The 19,966-nt window shown below is 38.5% G+C and overlaps 1 protein-coding gene across 2 annotated transcripts; it reads left to right on the forward strand.

Moving 5' to 3' along the window:
- The first annotated feature begins 2,628 nt into the window (after positions 1–2,628).
- Positions 2,629–19,338, forward strand: LOC116295556 (uncharacterized). 2 transcript variants are annotated; one of them, XM_031703401.2, is made up of 19 exons: positions 2,629–2,886; positions 6,923–7,204; positions 7,385–7,612; positions 8,159–8,228; positions 9,727–9,926; positions 10,354–10,425; positions 10,665–10,850; positions 11,316–11,399; positions 11,479–11,670; positions 12,856–12,903; positions 13,875–14,309; positions 14,697–14,732; positions 15,220–15,456; positions 15,575–15,619; positions 15,805–16,056; positions 16,523–16,735; positions 17,211–17,280; positions 17,630–17,691; positions 18,104–19,338. In XM_031703401.2, exons 2-19 carry the CDS (start codon positions 6,931–6,933, stop codon positions 18,109–18,111), a joined length of 2,712 nt encoding a protein of 903 aa, XP_031559261.1. In that variant the 5' UTR covers positions 2,629–2,886; positions 6,923–6,930; the 3' UTR covers positions 18,112–19,338. The 2 variants fall into 2 exon arrangements, with proteins under 2 accessions (XP_031559261.1, XP_031559263.1); XM_031703403.2 differs by lacking the exon at positions 10,354–10,425.
- Positions 19,339–19,966: the final 628 nt, after the last annotated feature.

Consider the following 19,966-nt stretch of genomic DNA (forward strand, 5'->3'; position numbering starts at 1 on the left):
TGAGTCGCGAAAGGGAAAGGAAAGAAATGGCGGGAAAATAATGAAGGCTTATCCTAAGTTCCTAAGATCCTAATAGAGTGCACGCGGCCAGCAGAGTGATAACAGCTTTCAGTCACTCGTTTAAAGATTCCTTTGGTATGCTGTAACTCTCTCTCTCTCTCTTTGATATTTGTTGGTAATATTTTGTTAGGCCCCCGTCCATTTGTTTGGTGCACCGTCTCGCTTAACGATCTTCCTCTTGTAGTGGACACATAGTACTGCACGACTACCGACGGCATGCATGGCTAGTTCGTTCCTCACGGCACATTTCGTCTCAGACTACACTAGGTCAGAGTAGGAGGTCTATTCACCAAAAGCTCCATGTAGCGAACCCAACTTCGTCTGAAGTAAAAACAATGCAATCTACGCGTAGCAAACATTTCTGGTATTCAAAACACAGCAATCACTCTTGATATTTCACGCTACATACTTTAAGATAAAAGAAAATATCTTAAACAAGTGGCATCCTGTAGATCATGTATTAAACATGTAAGTTCAAAGGGTACCGATGTCAGTACTTTGACTGATCGCAATGATGAAAAGATAAAGAATAGAATAATATTACCACAAAGAAAAGAGACCTCGTTGTTCTTTTACTTTTAAGAGAAAATCTAAATCTTAAAATTTAAAATCAAATGGTATTTACATACTACTCCATGTGGACGGTGGAAAGCTATAAGCCTAACAGGTTTTACAATCAACTTAACAGGGCTACCGATAACTCATTGATTAATAAATTAATATTTATTATTCAACATCAGCAACAACATCAGCAACAACAATAACAGCAGCAACAGCAACATCAGCAACAACAGTAGCAACAGCAACAACAGCAGCAACAGCAACATCAGCAACAACACTAGCAACAGCAACAACAGCAGCAACAGCAACATCAGAACAACAGCCGCAACAGCAACATCCGCAACAACATCAGCAACAATAGCAGCAGGAACAGCAGCAACAACAGCAGCAGGAACATCAGCAACAACAGGAAAAACAGCAACAACTGGAACAGTAGCAACGACATCAGCAACAACAGCAACAACAGCACTGAACAGCAACAACAGCAACAACAGCAGCAACAACAACAGCAGCAACAACATCAACAACGACAACAGCAACAACAGGAACAGCAGCAACAACAACAGTGACAGCAATAGCTTGAATTGGAACCCGGGTCACGTTGGTAAGAGGCGAAGCATTAGCAGCGTACTCCACCCGCGCTTCCCCAAATAAGAAAAAAAGTAAAAGAAAACTAATAATTGCATTAGGAATATACTTGCATTGAGATCTAAGTTGTACTTTTTGTCCTTCCTTCTCTTACGTCTGACTCCAGCATTCCCGTCCCCCCGGCCAGGGGTCTAATTTCACCCCTCTATCCTCCTACCGAGGCTGTGTTTTCACTAGGACAACTTAAACTAGCTTAAATATAACACCGGAAATAAGGCAAAGTTAAACTACCTAGCAAGATGGTTTAAGTTGTCTTACCAAATAAATGGGCCAATCACAGTGTTATTCTTGAAAGGTGGTTGTCGGATTAAAACGCCTCCAGGAATTTTAGGCAAGTTAACATTCCTAGTGAAAACACAGCCTCGTCGCGAGTCTGCCTGAACAGCACAAGAATCAAGAACCACATCAAACACCTTGGCCTATGACCTACCAAGGGCGATAATACCCACAGACTAAACTGTCGATGATAACCAGAATCACTCATCACTTGTCACTTAATAGACTAGTTAATAACTATGAGCTGATCAGAAAAAGTATTGTCTAACAAAGACCAGTAACCATGGCAACTCAACCTAGGGAAATGGGGTGATCTAAACCCCCGGTCTAAACCCCCTAAAATAGGTTGTTTGAGTATTATATGAGGGCCGCGATTCTATTTTGTCAAAATTTTGGGGTCAAAGACTTTGCTGATAGCACGTACTGAAAGAAAATCGTTGATGAACCGATAAATCAACGAAAATTTTAGCTTAAAATTTTGTTTAAATGTGTGAAAAAGCGCACAAAAAGTGTTTTATGATGAAAGCGGACAACGTAAACTTGCTGAGCCGGTTGCGGTAGCGATGGCACATCTTGACAACGCTACTCATTTGATGAATGAACGCTGTTGGTCACACAAAGCGGTCACGGACATGGCAAGGTATGTCCGTTAGAAACTTAGTTTAATACTGAAATAGCTTCCATTCTCATCCAATCAAAAACCGAGAAAGCGCACAATAGCCAATCACAGTGCTTAAATCCTGAACCCCTCTAAAAATAGGTTATTCTCTCTTATCCTTTTTAACTAAATAGGATTGGGTTTCCTGCGATACGAGTTATTTCTATTGTAAAAACGTTGTCAAAGCTATCCTTTGTGATAATTATTGATAAAGATCTCAAAATCATTCAATCGTTTACCGGGTACTTCCGGAGGTTGTTTTTAAAAAAATTAAAAAAGTATTCTACGAATGTTGTATTCAAAAGCATTTCGCCAAGTATCCGAATGGTTATCGATTGCATGCGGATATGATTATGTGAAAATTTATTACAACTTGAATTTTTCCGCATAACTTTTTTTAAAATGTTGAGAAATCAAGCTAGGGAATGATGCTGCGACAATTCACATGAAAATACGAGTATAATATTTTTCCGGGCATTTTTCGTTATTTTATAAGATGAATAGAATGCGCGGACTGGTTCAGTGATGAAATACGTCACAAACCAGAGTATCACTTTTCAAAATTTCTGCCGCTTACCATTAACGATTCAAGCAAGACAACTAGAAATCGTCAGATACCTAAACAAGGCTAAACAACTCGCATTCTCTACAAACGAAACACAGAGACAGTGGCCTAAACGAAGGTAAAGCGATTATTAGACGATTTTATTAGCGTAGTAAGTGATTTGATTGAGCAGTGTTCAATTAGGATTACTTCTCATGGCACGCTTGATCGCCAGCTAGTCGTAGCGTGTGTTCGATGATAATATTGCTACCCATTTCTTGGAAAAGAAAGGCTTAAACAATCTGCTTTACCAACAATTGCTATTCCAACTCATTTTTCTCCTGTTATAACATTGTTTGACTTGATATTAGACAGTTTAGAGAGATTGATCTTGTGAAACGTGCTTGCCTTCTTCCCTCATAGATGTGGTTTGTAGATGTTTACGTTTGCGTAGTACACGCTTCACCAAGGTCATTGAGTTGGTAGTCTCGAGATTTTTTTGTTTAAAGTCATCGATCAATCCAACATTTGTATCAAATGTAAGCATATTTCCCTCTTACTTTAGTTAGATAACCATTTTTTGTCCTGTTTTTTCGTTATCTTTCTTAACTAATTTTCTTATCATCTTGAGTCTGGTTTATTTTAAGGATTTCAATCACGTTTTCTAAAATTATTTTGTAAGAATCATGACTAGAATAGTAACTTGGGCATTTAAAAGCAATGAAAGTTTTGGGATCCAAGTTTTGCAGCCTATTAGATCACTGAATGCAAACGCTTTGTGAAGTGGCCTAAAAATACTTCAATCTACCAGCATTTCAAAAGTTATTTTAAAATATAATAGTACATTCCTTATCGGCATAAAAACAAGAGCTAGCGGTTTATCGTTACAGCCAAATTCCTTCCATTGAAGCGCAAAACATTTGGCTTTCGCTTTTCGCAATTTTCTGACGAGCGAATTAATCAAATCATCGATGAAAATCGAATACAGACGAGTAAAACAAAATAGGATTAAGTGATTATATAACGTGGAACTTTCTACTTCAAAATTCCCCCAAATAATACTAATAATCGTAGCGTATTTTTGTAGAAGTTAGATAAACAGCCAGAGATTCGAAGGATGGTAAAAATTGCACGAATTTAGTTCAACTAAATCTTGTTTTTTATTCATTAGTTTTAATGAAAACAATAGACACCGAATTACCGGAAGTCTGAGATCGTTTCAAAACAAATTATTTTCAATAATATTCGTGATAGTTTCTTATATAAACGTCTGCTTATTTGTTTATAGTTAATATATATTTAATATTTATCGATATATTTAATGACTATTCTTTCTGTTAAACTCCGAAACGCCTTAAAACTTATATAGAAAATAATCATTTTTCAATAATTCAATCCAAAAAAAAAAAAAAACTTGGCAAGAATTCACAGACAGCGACTTTTTAAGAGCTTTTGACGTTCAGGAAATAATTTATAAAGAAAATACAGACTTGTGACAACATTATTATCTTATCTAACAAGTAAATTGCCAACGTGATAGTAAAGAATGTACTATAATTATCGAGAACACTCGGAACGTTTAATTCCTTTGTATTTTTAGACGTAATGTTTTTGTTAAAATTATATAGTAGTTTTTATATTTTCTATGGTGAATAGTCACCGCTTAGGGTCTCGTTCCATTCATTCTTCGTTGATTCATTGTTTTTATTTCACTAGGATCAAAATATTCAACATATTTTGATTAATTTTCGCTACGAACATCCAGTTTTATTTTACATTTTTTTATTTATTTTGGGTTTTCTGTTGCTAATCTGTACAAAATACCCAATGGAAGTAAGATCTCAGTTAAAATGTCTTCAAATCTATTTATCTAAGCTAGCTTTAAAGATTGGAAAAATTGGAAAAATTCTCTACGATGAAAGCTTATGTTTTTGTTAATATCAAATCGATTCGCATCTCGTCGTTCAACTCTGGTTTTCTTTGGATGTTTGTCAAGCTATTTTGTTTTGTCATACTGTATTTCTTTCTTGGCTGATGAAGTCTAGACATTCTGTTCATACCATTATTCCTCGTGGTGGTCTTATTCATCAGCTAAATCTACCCCTTCGTGTGAGGACTACAGACTCACCGCCAAAATGCTATCAATATGACTGTCTTGTTTATTAGTGTTACACGCGAACAGCTACAAAGCTCAAACTCTGTATCATTTTTTGCATACCCAAAGAAACTGAAATATGTGTTTTTAACTTATTCCTATTTCTTTTATTAAAGACGAGTAACTGAAAATTTCATAACGTGTTTCCAGAAACATGTTTACCGCGCGCATGTTTCCTCGATGTTTCCCAATTTAGCCACATGCGAAACATTGCTCCGTGCAACAAATTTTGCTTCCAAGACGCAAAATATGTTTTTGCTGTGCGGCAGAAACATTTCATGTTTCCAAGAAGCATGGAAACATCGTTTCCCTATGTTTCCTGACAGTTTTGCCGCCTTAGGAAACATTTAGGGAAACATGTTTCCTCGTTTAGCCAGGGTTTTACTAAAACCTCTTGTTACTAGTATTAGAAAGAATTCGAAGTGACGTAATGAGCTAGAAATAAAAGACCTAGTTGCTAGGCAACAGGACTCCAACAAAAAAAAAATTTGTACTAACTTTAATCTACTACGAAAATTAATGAAAGCAAGATATACAAAAGGAATTGATATTATGATACACCAGAAAAAAATGTATCGGTACAATAGAGCTTTTACTTCATTAAATTTTGATTATCTTAATTTTAACAATTTTTAAAAGTTGCGCTTTCATCACTTCATCAATTCTAATGAATGCGTTGATAACATTTAATTGCCCTGGGGGGTATAATGTTCGAGTTCTGATCACATACTGCTCACTTTTAATGTTAGCGCTAAATACAAAACTGAATCGGAGTTTTGATCTCTACAAAACTAATCGTCGCGCAAGACATCTATCTATTTTCTCTTAAAAAATATAAACATCTTTAAGTGTCTAGTCGTTCTAGCGCTTTTGCACTAATCGAGAACACTCACACACACACTACCGCTACATTCCAGGCCATTCAATGTTCTATGTTCACATGTTGATTTTTATAAATTTGTTAAACTGGATATACAACCAGAAATCATCGCTGCCATAGTACGAGTTATGTGGTCGTCTTGCGGTCGTTTTGTGGTCGTCTTGTGATCGTCTTGCGGTAGTTTTGTGGTCGTCTTGTGATCGTCTTGTTTTCGTCTTGTGGTCGTCTTGTGATCGTCTTGCGGTAGTTTTGTGGTCGTCTTGTTTTCGTCTTGTGATCGTCTTGTGGTCGTCTTATGGTCGTTTTGTAATCGTCTTGTGATCGTCTTGCGGTAGTTTTGTGGTCGTCTTGTTTTCGTCTTGTGATCGTCTTGTGGTCGTCTTGTGGTCGTTTTGTAATCGTCTTGTGATCGTCTTGTTTTCGTCTTGTGATCGTCTTGTGGTCGTCTTATGGTCTTCTTGTAATCGTCTTGTGATCGTCTTGCTTTCGTCTTGTGATCGTCTTGTGGTCGTCTTATGGTCTTCTTGTTTTCGTCTTGTGATCGTCTTGTGGTCGTCTTATGGTCGTCTTGTAATCGTCTTGTAATCGTCTTGTGGTCGTCTTGTGGTCGTCTTGTGGTCATCTTGTGGTCGACTTTCTACCGACCAGTGGTCGAAAGACTTATATAGGTTGGCTTATATTGAAGTAGCAGAAACAACTGGTCGGACATAATAATGGTAATATCTGGTCGGATGCGGATGTTCCTTTTTACGCATGATCGGTGTGTCAGTTGCAGATATCAATAACAAATATAAAGATGTTTTTCTGTTCTGATACGGAAGTTAGTTTGTAAGAATGGTCGGTGTACCAGTTGCAGATATCAATAACAAATATAAAGATGTTTTTCTGTTCTGATACGGAAGTTGGTTTGTAAGAATGGTCGGTGTGTCAGTTTGGTCGGAAGCAAGCGGGCTTCTTTGAAGTAAGAATTTCCTTTACGCAAAAGGAAATGGAATGGCAGGGATACGATAAGCAAGACTCCAGGAGTTAATGTTCTAACTAAGATTTTTTAAATCAGTCAGCTTTCGGAAAAAGTAGTACTTCCTTACCGCCATGGTCTTTAGAAACCACAATCTTAAAAGTTTGTTTGTTTTCTCTCAGAATACAACATGAAGATCGCTATCCAAATCTTAGTTTTGGTCATCGCATTTCCTTACGTTGGAGCGGCTCTGTCGTGTCCAACTAATTGCACCGCTGAGGCGTGCCACAATCCTGCAAATTGCACGGGCAGTATGGTGCTGGATGAGTGCAAATGTTGCAAAAGGTGCGCGAAACGCGAGGGAGAAACTTGTGGAGGGAAATTTAACATCCATGGTCCTTGTGACGAGGGTTTGAACTGTGTTGTGACGAAGAAGCTCTCGAACACTGGGATTTGTCAACGAGGTGAGTACGAAAGAAAAGTAGATGAAGTAAACTACTTTACGCTATAAGGAAAACCAGAGAACACCCCTCAAAAAAGCACAGGAAAAAGTCAACAATCCCGTTCACATATGCTGGAAAGAATCCACGACCTCAAGAGTAAGCTATTTTCTCTGATTCTGAGTTCGTTTCCTTGCTTCACAGCTCCCGAGGAAGATTTATGCAAGAAGAAAAAATGTGGTTTCAGACAACAGTGTACAACAGACAAGCAAGGCAAAGCAGTGTGCATTTGTCCCAGAAACTGCAGAGAGAGTAAAGGACGACCAGTGTGTGGTTACAAGAACGGCAAACAGTACAAAAATCCATGTGAGCTTTACAGACATGAATGTCGGACGGGGAAAGAAATTGGCCGATTTAATGGACCTTGCAAAAGTAAGGAAGCCAGAAGGATTGGACTATTAGTCAAACTATATCCGTCCTGATTGGCGATGTATTTATAGGTCTATAAGTTAAGAGGAAATTTTTTTCAATAACGAGCAATAATGGCAAAAAGCGCCAAAAGCTAGACTTTCGTATGAGTTTTGATCCCAATTTTCGTTTTGGGTTAACACTCAAAACCTTTTTTGAACAATTAGAAACTGATGTACTATAATAAAATGCCTGTTTGAAGCAGTAATTTCAATTGTACAAAGATATTTTGCTGCATTTGTGTTAGAATGTTGCTTTGTCAGGCTTTTTTATAGAAAATATATGGGAAATAAGCAAATGAAGGCCTAAACCTCATTTTCGAATAAAATTTTTGCTTTGGGTTAACACTTTGATTCCACTTTAATCGGTCATCTCCACTTCCAAACAAGTTAAACTTTCTGAATAACAAGATTTTAGATTTTCGGAAAATAGTGATTATCAGAAGAATGTGCGCATTTTGCACTAGGCATCTTCTCATTGCATTACAAGAACAATTTATTGATTTTTCAGGGTGTTTTCATCATGGCAAACCCTACAGACTTGGAGAAGCGAGAAGAGGACACGCACCATGCGAGAAATGGTAAGAGGAATTTGGAGCCGGATTAACCTTAGAGCAACTGATATTTTACTAAGGATCGTATAGCTGTAGTCGAAGTCGTGCGACGATTCGCTTCGTGATACTTGTGAATGAAATTTTACGTAGAGTTCCATATGGTGTACGCTTTATATTCGTGTACACCTATCGAACACAATGAGCTTTTATTGGGTAGTTTTAAATTTGATAAATCAGAAGAATAATTTAACAATGGAAAAAGCATGTTATAATCCGTGAAACTGTGAAGTTTGAAGGAACTAAGTTCAAAACTCGCGAAGATATGATTTTTGAAAATTGTAAATTTTGTGAAACAAACTTTGCTTGAGGGAGAATCTGATGTCTCAAACGATTGTTTTCATAACAAATGTCGATTTTTGAAAATTCATATCTTTGCAATTTTTGAACTTACCTCCTTCAAACTTCATGGTTTAACTAATTTTAGCATGCGCTTTCCAGCTATTATAATTATTCTTCTGACCTACATGAATTACATGATAGAATTACATGATACGAAGCGCATTCAAAGAACACGCCGTCACAATGAATACAGAGGCGTCAACAACTTATGTTTTTATCAAGTTGTCAACTACAAGGGATTAGTACCAGAAACATCAAACTATACTTTGGAACAAACCACAAGACCCAGAGGTCAAGAGTAATAAATATAGCATATAACGTCTTTATATAGTCAACAGTGCTTTCAAAACAACCACTCAGCCAGACGTCGCACTCGATAATTTTTATCGTAAAAAATAAAATCATTTGATTAAGAAAACAAACACAAAAATATTGCAGCGCAACCGTGACGTCATAAAAACGAAGACAAAGGTGAAATTCGGACAAACAAACTTACAAGTTTACTTTCAGCAGATAATTTTCACAGCCGATCGCAGTTGATCTTAGTTTACATGGGTTTTTATTGTAACTTTAAGTAAAAATAATAAAATCGGTTCGTACAATCTTCGTAGCGGTTAAACAGAATTCAATGTTTGTCCGAATCTTTAAGCTATTTTTAGAATTAGCGCGCTGTGCTATTGCTGGACGTTTCGATGACGGACACGTTAAAACGTTAGCAAATATTTTGATTCCCACTCAGTTTTCATCATCTTCAAACGAGCACGCATGACACTGTCACTAACAACTGCGGAAGTATACTTTGAAATATAGGTAGTGCGTGTACTTACGACTAGTGCTTAATATTTAAAGGAATGAAGGCACGAGTTGGAATTTTTGATTTTGGTTGCCCGAGTAAATCGATACAACAGACACTTGATGCCGAAAGTAGCCCGAGTAAACTACAAGTACAGTATAAGTATAATGTTCGTAGTCGCTATCTCGTGAGACAAAGCACTAGACGTTTACATAAAAGCAGGGGCAATGCTCGGAACTACCTAAAATTCTGGAACTCTTTTTTTTTTAGTTTTTTTTTTTAATTATAAGGTTTTTAAAAATTTGCACTCAATGAAGTATGCTATGTTTACAGTGTTTGTTACCATGGTGACTGGAAATGCAATACCAAGAAGCATTGTCAAGACAGGATCGATTTCTGTACAGTCTTCAACGACCCTAAAGGGGGTCTTATTTCGACGTGTCCCCCTGGGTACTGGTGCAAGGTACAAATCCCAAGCATACCCGAGCAGAATATTCCTGGTGTTGGACGATGTGTGCCTACGAAATCTGATGGTATGCTTTGATTGGTTGAGCAGCGATCTCGCGCCCTCTGATTGGTTCAATGTGCGTTGTCATTTCCGTGCCGTGCCGCGTACCGTGATTTTTCACAATGACACAAAAACTTTACTAGAAGGAAATTTTTCCTTAAATGTTCACTTGCTTTTGCGCGGAGCCGTATTTTTAAAATAGTTCGAACGTTTGAATTGATTACTAGCCGGTTTTCGTACGAGCTGGAAGTGATATCGCAAATTTTCTTATACGTATTATAGCCGTAACTACACGTCGTGATTGGACGAATTGCTGGAAGACAATGGGAAGCCATTTCAATGTTGCAGCCGCATGTTTTTAAAAATAAAAATATTCATAACATTACTCACCATTGCCATTAGATTCGTCTTATTCCTTATCCCACTTCTCGTTCACTTTTCTTCTTTCTCAGACGCGAACTCTTCCATTGACATCACGTCTCCTAGCAACGTCTCCACGACAGTAGTTACCAAGCCCAAAACAGGTTTGTTCTGGATTGACACCATCCACGTGATGTTTTCGCTCGTTATATGGAAACCCGAGGGTTGCGCAACCTCTGAGGTCTTGTTTTGATTATTGTACTTGTTAGGTCTCTCCTTGATATAAGAGGTTTTCCCCGGGTTTAAAATTGTTCTTCCATCCACAAAACCTTACACGCTAAATTCCAGTTCGATCTTCGAGTTAGCCATGCCCTGACTTTGACTTCTTGTTCTTCTCATTTAGGTGATGGCGTCATGAATCCTTGCGACCTCCCGCTTCAAGTTGGTCCGTGTCGAGCATCAATATCCAAGTGGTACTACAACAAGAGTCGTCGAAAGTGCATGAAGTTTATCTTCGGCGGCTGCGGTGCTAATGCGAATAACTTCCCAACCAAGTCGAGCTGTCGCATCAAGTGCATGCGCAGAAGAGGTACGTCAAGGCGTGAATGAATGTGGCATCGTGTGGGATACGTTTTGTATTTCTTTTTCGTTTCTATCCATTCCTGTTCAGATAATTAAAATCACATAGCCGTGGCAGACCCGTTCGTTTGCCTAAAGCGAACGAGAATGTATCTTAATTTGTTGGAACAGACCAGGGCAAATCGTACAATTTGCCTTCGCGACGAAATAGAATTTTGTTGGACGTCAATCAAAGTGTTTCCATGACATTGTCAGAAAATACAAAGTTTCAAAAGCATGTACTGTAACTATGTAGTCATAGAAATGATTAATGTCCTCAAAAAGCTACATTGTCGCGACGACGATTCCGCACGAGCTATCGAGCAGTACTGTAATTATTTAAATTTGAATTCGACGCAAATGATGACTATAATGTCAAAGGTAACGCGCCTCCTTAATTACGCCAAATTAACTGTTGTTGTGCATTTTTTTGTAGGTCAGTTGGTCAAATCTACAGCATCCACTAAACCAACCAAACCTACTACAACCATTAAAACAACAACACAACCAAAAACAACAGGTAAATAACGACACTTTTAACATGGAGAAACCGCGTGGATGACGGCGTTTGATAATTGAATCGTTTTGTATTTTGACAGAAGGAAGTCGTAACATGACAGCGATGTGTAACCTCCCACCAGCTCCAGGTCCATGCCGTGCCGCCATGCCTCAGTGGTTCTACAACCCCAAGAAACAACGCTGTATGCGGTTTATTTTTGGTGGCTGTGGAGGCAACGAGAATAACTTCGATACGAAGGACGAGTGCAAAAAAGCGTGCATGCGCAATAAAGGTAAAGACCGCTGGTCACTTAGAGTGCGGTTGGAACACTACCACAAGATGCTCGTTGTGACAAAAATGAAAACGTCCATGAGAAAAAGAAAGAGAGTCCGTGCGAGAAGCGGGAAGAAAAAAATGACACAAAGAGGCAAATAGTGCCTCTTTAACACAAATTAGATGTATAGTTTCGTCTCCATCTACAAATCCGGCCTAACACGTAGGAACTAAAGGAACCGGACGGTGCGACTGTTACGCTCAGCCTTGCAAGCACCCACGAAATGGCGCCATGCGTCTACTTCTGCAACTGTTAACTTTTCTGCACGCATTAAAAAAACACGACTTTTCCAATAGACTGGGCGCAGCTTAACGCAACTGTGGTTAACCGGAGTTAAAGTCAGGCTGTACGCAGGCTAATTATCTGTGTACAGCTCGCCGAAATTTTATAGTTGTTTTATAATTGTGTTGCAGGAAAAGTAGTTATAGTACAACTCGCTCGAAAACTGTCTCCAGTATTGTTGCGCGCAACAGTTGCACCGTGTTTCTAAGACATATTATGTTATAGTGGGTATTAACAAGAGAGTATGAAGTTGGTATTAACGAACTATCTGGTATTTGAGTTCATTTGTTATGCGTTTTCACAGATGTAAAGATTTAGTTTTAAGACGAAAATGGTTTTAAAAAGTTTATAGTTTAAAATGTATGTTTTTATATTTGATTTGACGACATGGTGATTCAGTCATCAGTGATGTTATATATACTTACATTAAATCAGAAGATAATCATTATCATTATCATGCATCGTCATTACCATTATTAGTCATCATTATCACCATATAGTCACAAACATCACCACAATTACCGTCATCATCATCGAAACACAATCACCTACACCATCATCATCACCATCATCATCACCACCACAATCATCATCACTATCACGCACCACTGTCAGTGTTTATCACACTATCATCATTATCACCAACATCATTATCATCATCATCGTCACCATCACGCACAATTATTGTTAGTGTTTATCACGCACACATCATCATCATCTGCACATTCATTATCTTCATATTAGAGGCGTTACTGTTCAACAGGCTGTTCCTAAGGAACAACAATGTAATTGTTTAACGAAGCACAAATCAAGTAATAAACATTTGTCTTGATCTCTCTGATTTTCTTTGTTTCTCTGCAGGCACTAAGCCATCATCCCTCACCGAATCTTCTACCAGAATGAGCTCAGGTGAGATTACTTTATCGATTCTTTTTTCGGTTTAACTAACAATTTTAGAAAAATACCGCAGTATTTAAGTTTTCAATGTCGTGCATGAATCTCACCTGAGTCCATGTGCCCCGCCGTCCCATACGTTAAAACCCCGTGTAACATGGAGCGTAATGTGGAGCGGTTTGTCTTACCGGTGGTAAAAAATAAGGCAAATTTGTTGCTACATGGTGTGATGAATGAATAGAGGTTTTGCACCATCACGTGACGGCAGCCATGTTAAATGGCTGGAACAATACAATCGTTTTACATGAGAAAGGATTCAATTCCCAAGAGCAGCCCAAGCTGTATTATGAGCAAGGGCACGTGATGGTGCAAAACCTCTATAGTCCCTTTCACAGTTCCCTGCGCCATCTTGAAAGGTACCGTACCTTTGCATCGATGCGAGAAGAAGCCTGAGTTTGCAATGATAGAGACCTATTTTAACACCTTGAACAATTAGTCAAGCGCAAAAACGGGAAGATTGACTTCCTGCACGCGTTCCACTAAAAACACACGGGATGCTGTGACAAAGTCTTCGTTCATTATTCTTACGCGTGTGTGGCAAGGTTCAAGGTAATGCTGTGTAGGGTGGAACAGGGTCCAGCATGGCACAGTGCACTGCGTCTAGGTCAAAATGACGATGACAATGCTGTTCCAGAAACTTTAACAAGGCGACGCAAACGACGTACGACATTCAATTTAAAATTTAAAATTTGAATTTCAAATTTACTTGTAACTTAGTAAAGCGGACACCTTCAGAGCTTTATCCGGTGTCCACTGAATAGAGGTTCGTTTTGGAAGAAAATGTTGGGACTCATACAGCTGTGCGCATAATAAAGGGTCCGCTTAGTAGAGGTACAACTGTATTTCTGAAATAGGCAGTAGGATCTCCTCTCATGCCACTTCATGGCAATAGAAGTGATCGAAAACGATTTTTCCTTTCAAATTAGATTCAGAGTCAACAACCAGGACTAGTCCGACGAGTCAGATTACCGAACCATCTACCAACACAACACAAAACAATACAATTCCAACTAGTACAACACCGACCAACCCAACAACAAGGGGTCCGACAACCAAAAGAGGTACTCCACAGTCCACACCAGAAACAAAATTATTCAGTTGCCCGTGCTCTGAGTGTCCAGTGACGACAGGAGAAGAAACCTGTGAGACGCATTATGGGTGTTTTACATCACAGATACAACACACGGACGGATCTCAGACGGTTAAGTATGGCTGCCTTGAGAACGAGGAACATTATACTATTGTGTGTAATGTTAGATCGCCTGATGAGAAACAGCCTAAGATGCTGTTGGAGTGCTGTAAGGGACATATGTGTAATCAGCCTGAAGTCAGAGGAAGGACAGACGTCAGGCAATCTCTGCGTAAGTGATGAAATAATCGTATAGGGATGTGATTCTTAAAGTCCTTTATGTTTGTGGAGGGAAGGAGGGAGGGAGGGAGAGAGGAAGGAAGGAAAGAAAGAAAGGAAGGAAGGAAGAGGGAAAACACTCTAATAATCCCAACGAACATAACAATCTCCTAGTAACACGACACTGACAAAACATGGATCCTATTTTCGCTCACCCTTCTCGACAAAAATAAGGTCAGACAACCAAAGCACCTTTTCAAACAATTTGAAATAAAATACTGTTATTTTCCATCTCCGTAAATACATTAAGTGCTCTTCCACTCAAAGTAATTAGTTAAATGGACTTAAGCGCCTTAAAAATGGTCGCACACCTTTCATCTCCGAATCTTTTTGTTTTCAGCGAAGACGTCAACAACACCCACTCAAGCCACTGTTGGTAAGTTCAGTTAGTCTAATAAACACTTAGATGCTTTAAGTCTTCTTCCTTAGTTTTAAGTATCATGAAGAGTCGATCCTTAAAACAGGAGACAAAATTAAAGTCCTATATTGGATAATAGACACTGAATGTCGTGTCCGCTCAACGACACACTGACACAGATCGAAATGTTATCTCTCGCTGGAAACGTAGTTGTAGATTTTGAGGAAAACAAATTGCACTTCTACAAGTCGTGAGATCGGCAAAACGTTTCGAGGAAAAGCTTTAAATGGTTGACCTTTCTATAGTGCAGGCCTAGAGATCTTTTTTAGCTTGGGCATAACGTTTTCCCATTTCAGACATGTATGTTATTCTCTATAGAATAAGATTTTTTGTTCAAGTTTTAATCATATTTATGTGTCTTCTCATGCGCAAAAATTAAGCAAGAAAACAAGGCTCTTTTACCTCGGGACTTTCACTGTACGATTCTTGATCTTCTATTTTGTAGTGAAGAAAAAAGTTTCGAGTGAAATCCCTCGCTGTTTCGATGCGCACAGCAGTAAGTTCTATGGAGAAAACGAGGAATGGAAGCCAAACGATTGTACCGTGTGTGCGTGTCATGGAGGCCAGCCTGAGTGCGTAGCAACCGTCTGTAGACATCCCAACTGCGTGGATCCGATACGAGTCAAAGGACAATGTTGTCCCGTGTGCGCGGCCAAGGGGAATACCACTGAAGACTCCCAGGGTAAGAAAACTATAGATTGATCTGTTCTTGCCTTGTGCTTCAAGTTTGTAGCCTCAAACTCTTAGATCCTTTCCAGTCATGTACCAAGAATTCATTTGTGCGTTCTTGTTATTTACAGATATGATCAAAGCACTTGCCCAAAGTGAGCTTACAACTGTATTAGGTAAGGAGTTATAAGCCGTATTGTTGTCTTTTAAAAACCTTTTTTAGCTGAGCACGTGATGCCACGCCCTTTTCTTTGGGTCCATTAATGTTGTCCAACTAAGCTGGGCTTCCCCAACCAAGAACGTGTTTCGATACCAACTCGTTCTATATCCTTTGAACTTTGGTTTCACACTTTACTTTCAGTCAGCATCAAGAAAGACAAGGACAAGCGGTTCTGCGAGGACATGAACTCTGGCGAGCTATACATGGTGGGGCAGAACTGGAAGGTAGATGATTGTACCACGTGTTACTGTCAGAGGGATGGTAAAATAGCCTGTGCTGTACAGATGTGTAATGGGTATCCTGGATGTCCGAATCCAGTCAAGGAGAAAGGGCACTGCTGTCCAGTCTGTCCGGAAGAACCGGAAGAAGAGTTGGTTTCCTCAGAGAATGAAGGTATTGGGAATCAAAGGTGGTGTAGGGGTAGTACACTCGACTCTCATCTCAGTGGTCTAGGGTTCAATTCCTGGAGTCTGCAAGGGTTTTTCTCCAGGTTCAGCGGTTTTCCTTCTGCAAAACTCAACAAGCTAAATTCCAACCAACTAGTGATAATGAGCAGCGTTTATTGGTCTCGAGTGTGTTTTTTCCTCGGGCTTTTCCATTTTTATTTGCTCCGCAAAACCCAACACTCCAATTCCAATTTTCAATTCCAATTCAACCTGTACGTTAGCCGTACCCTGACTTAGATCAGCATAGAGGTTGTTTCAGAGTATCGATAAAATTGATGGCAATGAGCATACAGCATTTGCATTATTAACCAATAATAGCATTATATGCTGCTTAAGACCAAGGAAAAAAATATTGCGAGAAAGGAAAAGTTCTTTATCAAGTGTGATTAAACTATACTTTTTGTGTATTTCAGTGATCAACTCGCCGCACTCATGCCTTGACTCAGTGACAAGAGATCACTACAGACTTGGCGAGATGTGGCAACAGGACGACTGCACAGCCTGTACCTGCAGAACAGGCAGAAAGAGTCACTGTCGAAAAAGCATGTGCAAGACGCCGACCTGTGCAAAGACCATTCACTTGAAGGGACGATGCTGTCCTGCTTGTGAGAAGGACGCTAAATCTGGTATGTTTCAGATAACCATACAGTTATTATTTATTCTTGCTATTGCACGTGTCACCATTAAAGTTATGTTATGTGTTATGAACAGGGTTTAAAATAACGGCCGAAGATCGAACAATGTCCGGCCAGAACGAGGACTTGTCCGGTCAAATCTTTACCTTGCCGGTCATTTTGACCAGTTATGTTTAGATAGAAATAAGTTATGACTAAGCTAAAACTAATTTGCCCTGTGATCATGAATGGCGACTCATCTGCCATTATTTTAAGCCCTGACGACGATTTTTTATTCATGACCTTACACTAAGGGTGGTGCTGTATGATTAGATACAAAGTCCCCTTTCGACGTACATAGCATGCCTCTTGCACAATGGACCAATGTTTAACTAAGTGAGCCAATTGTGTAGCGATTCCTCGATAGTGCGCACAGCATCGTTTATAACTCATCTTAATGATCCTTCATTACTTGTTTGACATCAAGGTTGCGTATTCGAGGGTCAGAAATATCTTCCAGGTGAATACAAAGTGTTGGCTGATCACTGCACGTTATGGTAAGTACCTTTGCAGACCTCCAATGACTACTTAGACGACTCTGGCTATATAAGATATCGGGCGCATCTAGGGGAGATTCGCTGGGGTGCCTGTTACCATGTAATGTTGTCTTCCAATGCTTTAGACTACTTAGACTCTGGCTATATTAGATATTGGATGTTGGGCGCATCAAGGGGAGGTTCACTGGAGGTGCCTGTTACTATTTTATTCTGTCCAGAAGATCGTCGAAAATCTGCGAATGTAGAGACAACAATTGCCTCTAATGTGGATCTCAAAATGACTGGACCGGTTATACTACGTATACAATGCTGGAATATAACTCTCTTGCTTACATATTATCATCAACAGCGAATGTAAAAATCTGGAATGGCACTGTTCAACAAGGAAGTGTCGGAAAAATCTCAACCGAGGTGAGTTTTGGCTTGCATGATTTGCAGGATGAAATGGATTCACCATTCATCATCAGCATCAGTAGCATTATCAACACAATCATCGTCATTATCACAATGCATCATTTACATTCAAACATCATTATACATTAACATTTTCAACATCATCATCATCACCATCATCGATCACCATCATCACCATCATTGTCATTCACATTATACATCATCAACATCATTATTATACATTAACATCTTTAACATCATCATCCTCATCATCATCATGCATGAACATCATCATTGCCATCATCACCAGCAGCAGTAATCATCATCATCATCATCACTGATCATCATCATTATGCACGAACATCATCATCATCATTTACATTGATGACATTATCATTTCTGTTAACAATTTTTTTCAATCTTTCTCCAGGAGGCTAGCCTATGTTGCCCACTGATACAGAATACTCTTGTGAATAGTAACATCTTAAAAAGACAAATCGACAAAAGGTTCAACTTCAGCTGTAGCCAACCAAGGAAACAGATAATGACACATCTCTCACTACCATTCATTATCTCTGAACCTCTTATATGCGGAAAATTTAGAAACATTTTTACAAGCCAGTCGTAAATTTGATAAAATTTTAGGCCATGATAAACTGCTAGCAGCCCCTAACAAGACCCTTGAAATTGCCGACCAAAACAAAACTAGATAAGAATCAAGGCCTTGTTTGTATGAAAGCAAAAGTGTCTCCAGAGATAAAGAAACCAATAACTAGTACTTCAACAGAGTCAAAGGAAAGTGGTGCAGTTAAAGTCCAAAAGAAAGATTGTACTAGGTAGTAAGATTAAAGACAATTCTTCAAGGGAGTTTTGAATTCAAGAAAAATGGGTGTGCACAACCACCTCAGTATTGTAGGGCTTAATTTAGGGTGTACCCCTATTCAGTCCCAGAATTCCAAACTGTCTGAATTGATTCCTCCAGTCTTTCTTTTAACTTCAAAAAGACAAATGATATGCCATAAGATACTTAATATTTTATCCACTGTCTGAAGAGTAATAATACTAAGTTCTAATATAAAGTATTTTTATCAAGATATATCTATGAATGCATGAAAAAAGGTGTTACTGTTAGTTGTTCGTTTACTTAAAAAGCAGTGTCCTAACTTAGTCTAGTATCCAAGACCTAGTAGTAAATGTAAAAACGTAAATGAATGTTCATTTTACTGGCGCTAAATTGATTATGAACCGAATAAATGCTGATAAGTAGTTGATGGCATAATAGGCATACTACAGATATTAATCAAGTTTGGTGCGAGGCTTTCATGATTGACCAGAAACCAAATAAATACCAATATTTTTAGCAGAAGTCAAAATCTCACGTTCCTATAGTTTGATGCACCAAAATATCTTAAAAAGTGCACCAAAAGAAGACTGAGCTTAATCTGGAGGCTTTCGTAAAGATAAAAAATAATTTACAGTTATTAACCTTCCCGAAATAAGAAAGAGATTATTTGTACTGAATTCTTGTACCACATTTGTAAACAAGAAATATAAAAGACTATATTAAAAAAAAAAACTAAAAATATTACAAAAAGCAACTTTACAATGGATTACAAAAAAACTGTACAATGTTGACATTACAATAAAAAACATGTTTAAATAGTATTAGTACTACTATGGCTGAAAGTTTTGCAGAAACATCTTTGGCCCCGTCCGGTTATTTTTTTTTTTTAATTTTTTCATTCCATTTTCGAAAAAATTCTTATCCACACGGAGCATTTTTGAATTGTTTTCCTCTGTCCACATTTTTCAAAAAGTTCAATTTGCAAGTTTAATCTGCAAAGAAAAATTCTGTTTTCAAAAATATCTGGAAACCTGTGGCAGATGATGCCTGAAAAGGAGTGAATACCAATGGAGTGTCTTTCTTCTGTGTAAAATGATACCCTTCCTCCTCCTCCCCCCCCCCCCCCCCCCCCCAAAAAAAACATGTACCTCCAACCCCGGACCCCCCAAACCATACCATTTGTCAAGTAATATATGAGGATAAATTTTTTCACATCATTCCAAAATCAGAAGGGGAGATTAAAATCACCTTGCAAGGTAACTTGATAATAGACCCATTTGGAATTCCAAATTACCACTGTGTTCCTTGATTACAGACTCATTTGCACAGGGTTAGCCTCGAGTTTGTGCAGAATGTTCACATGTTCCAGTCAAGGTCCGTCGAGTTTCAAAATGTTTGTATTGTTGAAGTTTTGCATTCTTTACTTTTCTGTTGGTATTTGTGAATATT

Source organism: Actinia tenebrosa, unplaced genomic scaffold (assembly GCF_029948245.1).
Source record: "Actinia tenebrosa isolate PJP-AT-01 unplaced genomic scaffold, QUT_ActTen_1.0 PGA_scaffold0__85_contigs__length_37466705, whole genome shotgun sequence".
Taxonomy (NCBI): Eukaryota; Metazoa; Cnidaria; class Anthozoa; order Actiniaria; family Actiniidae; genus Actinia; species Actinia tenebrosa.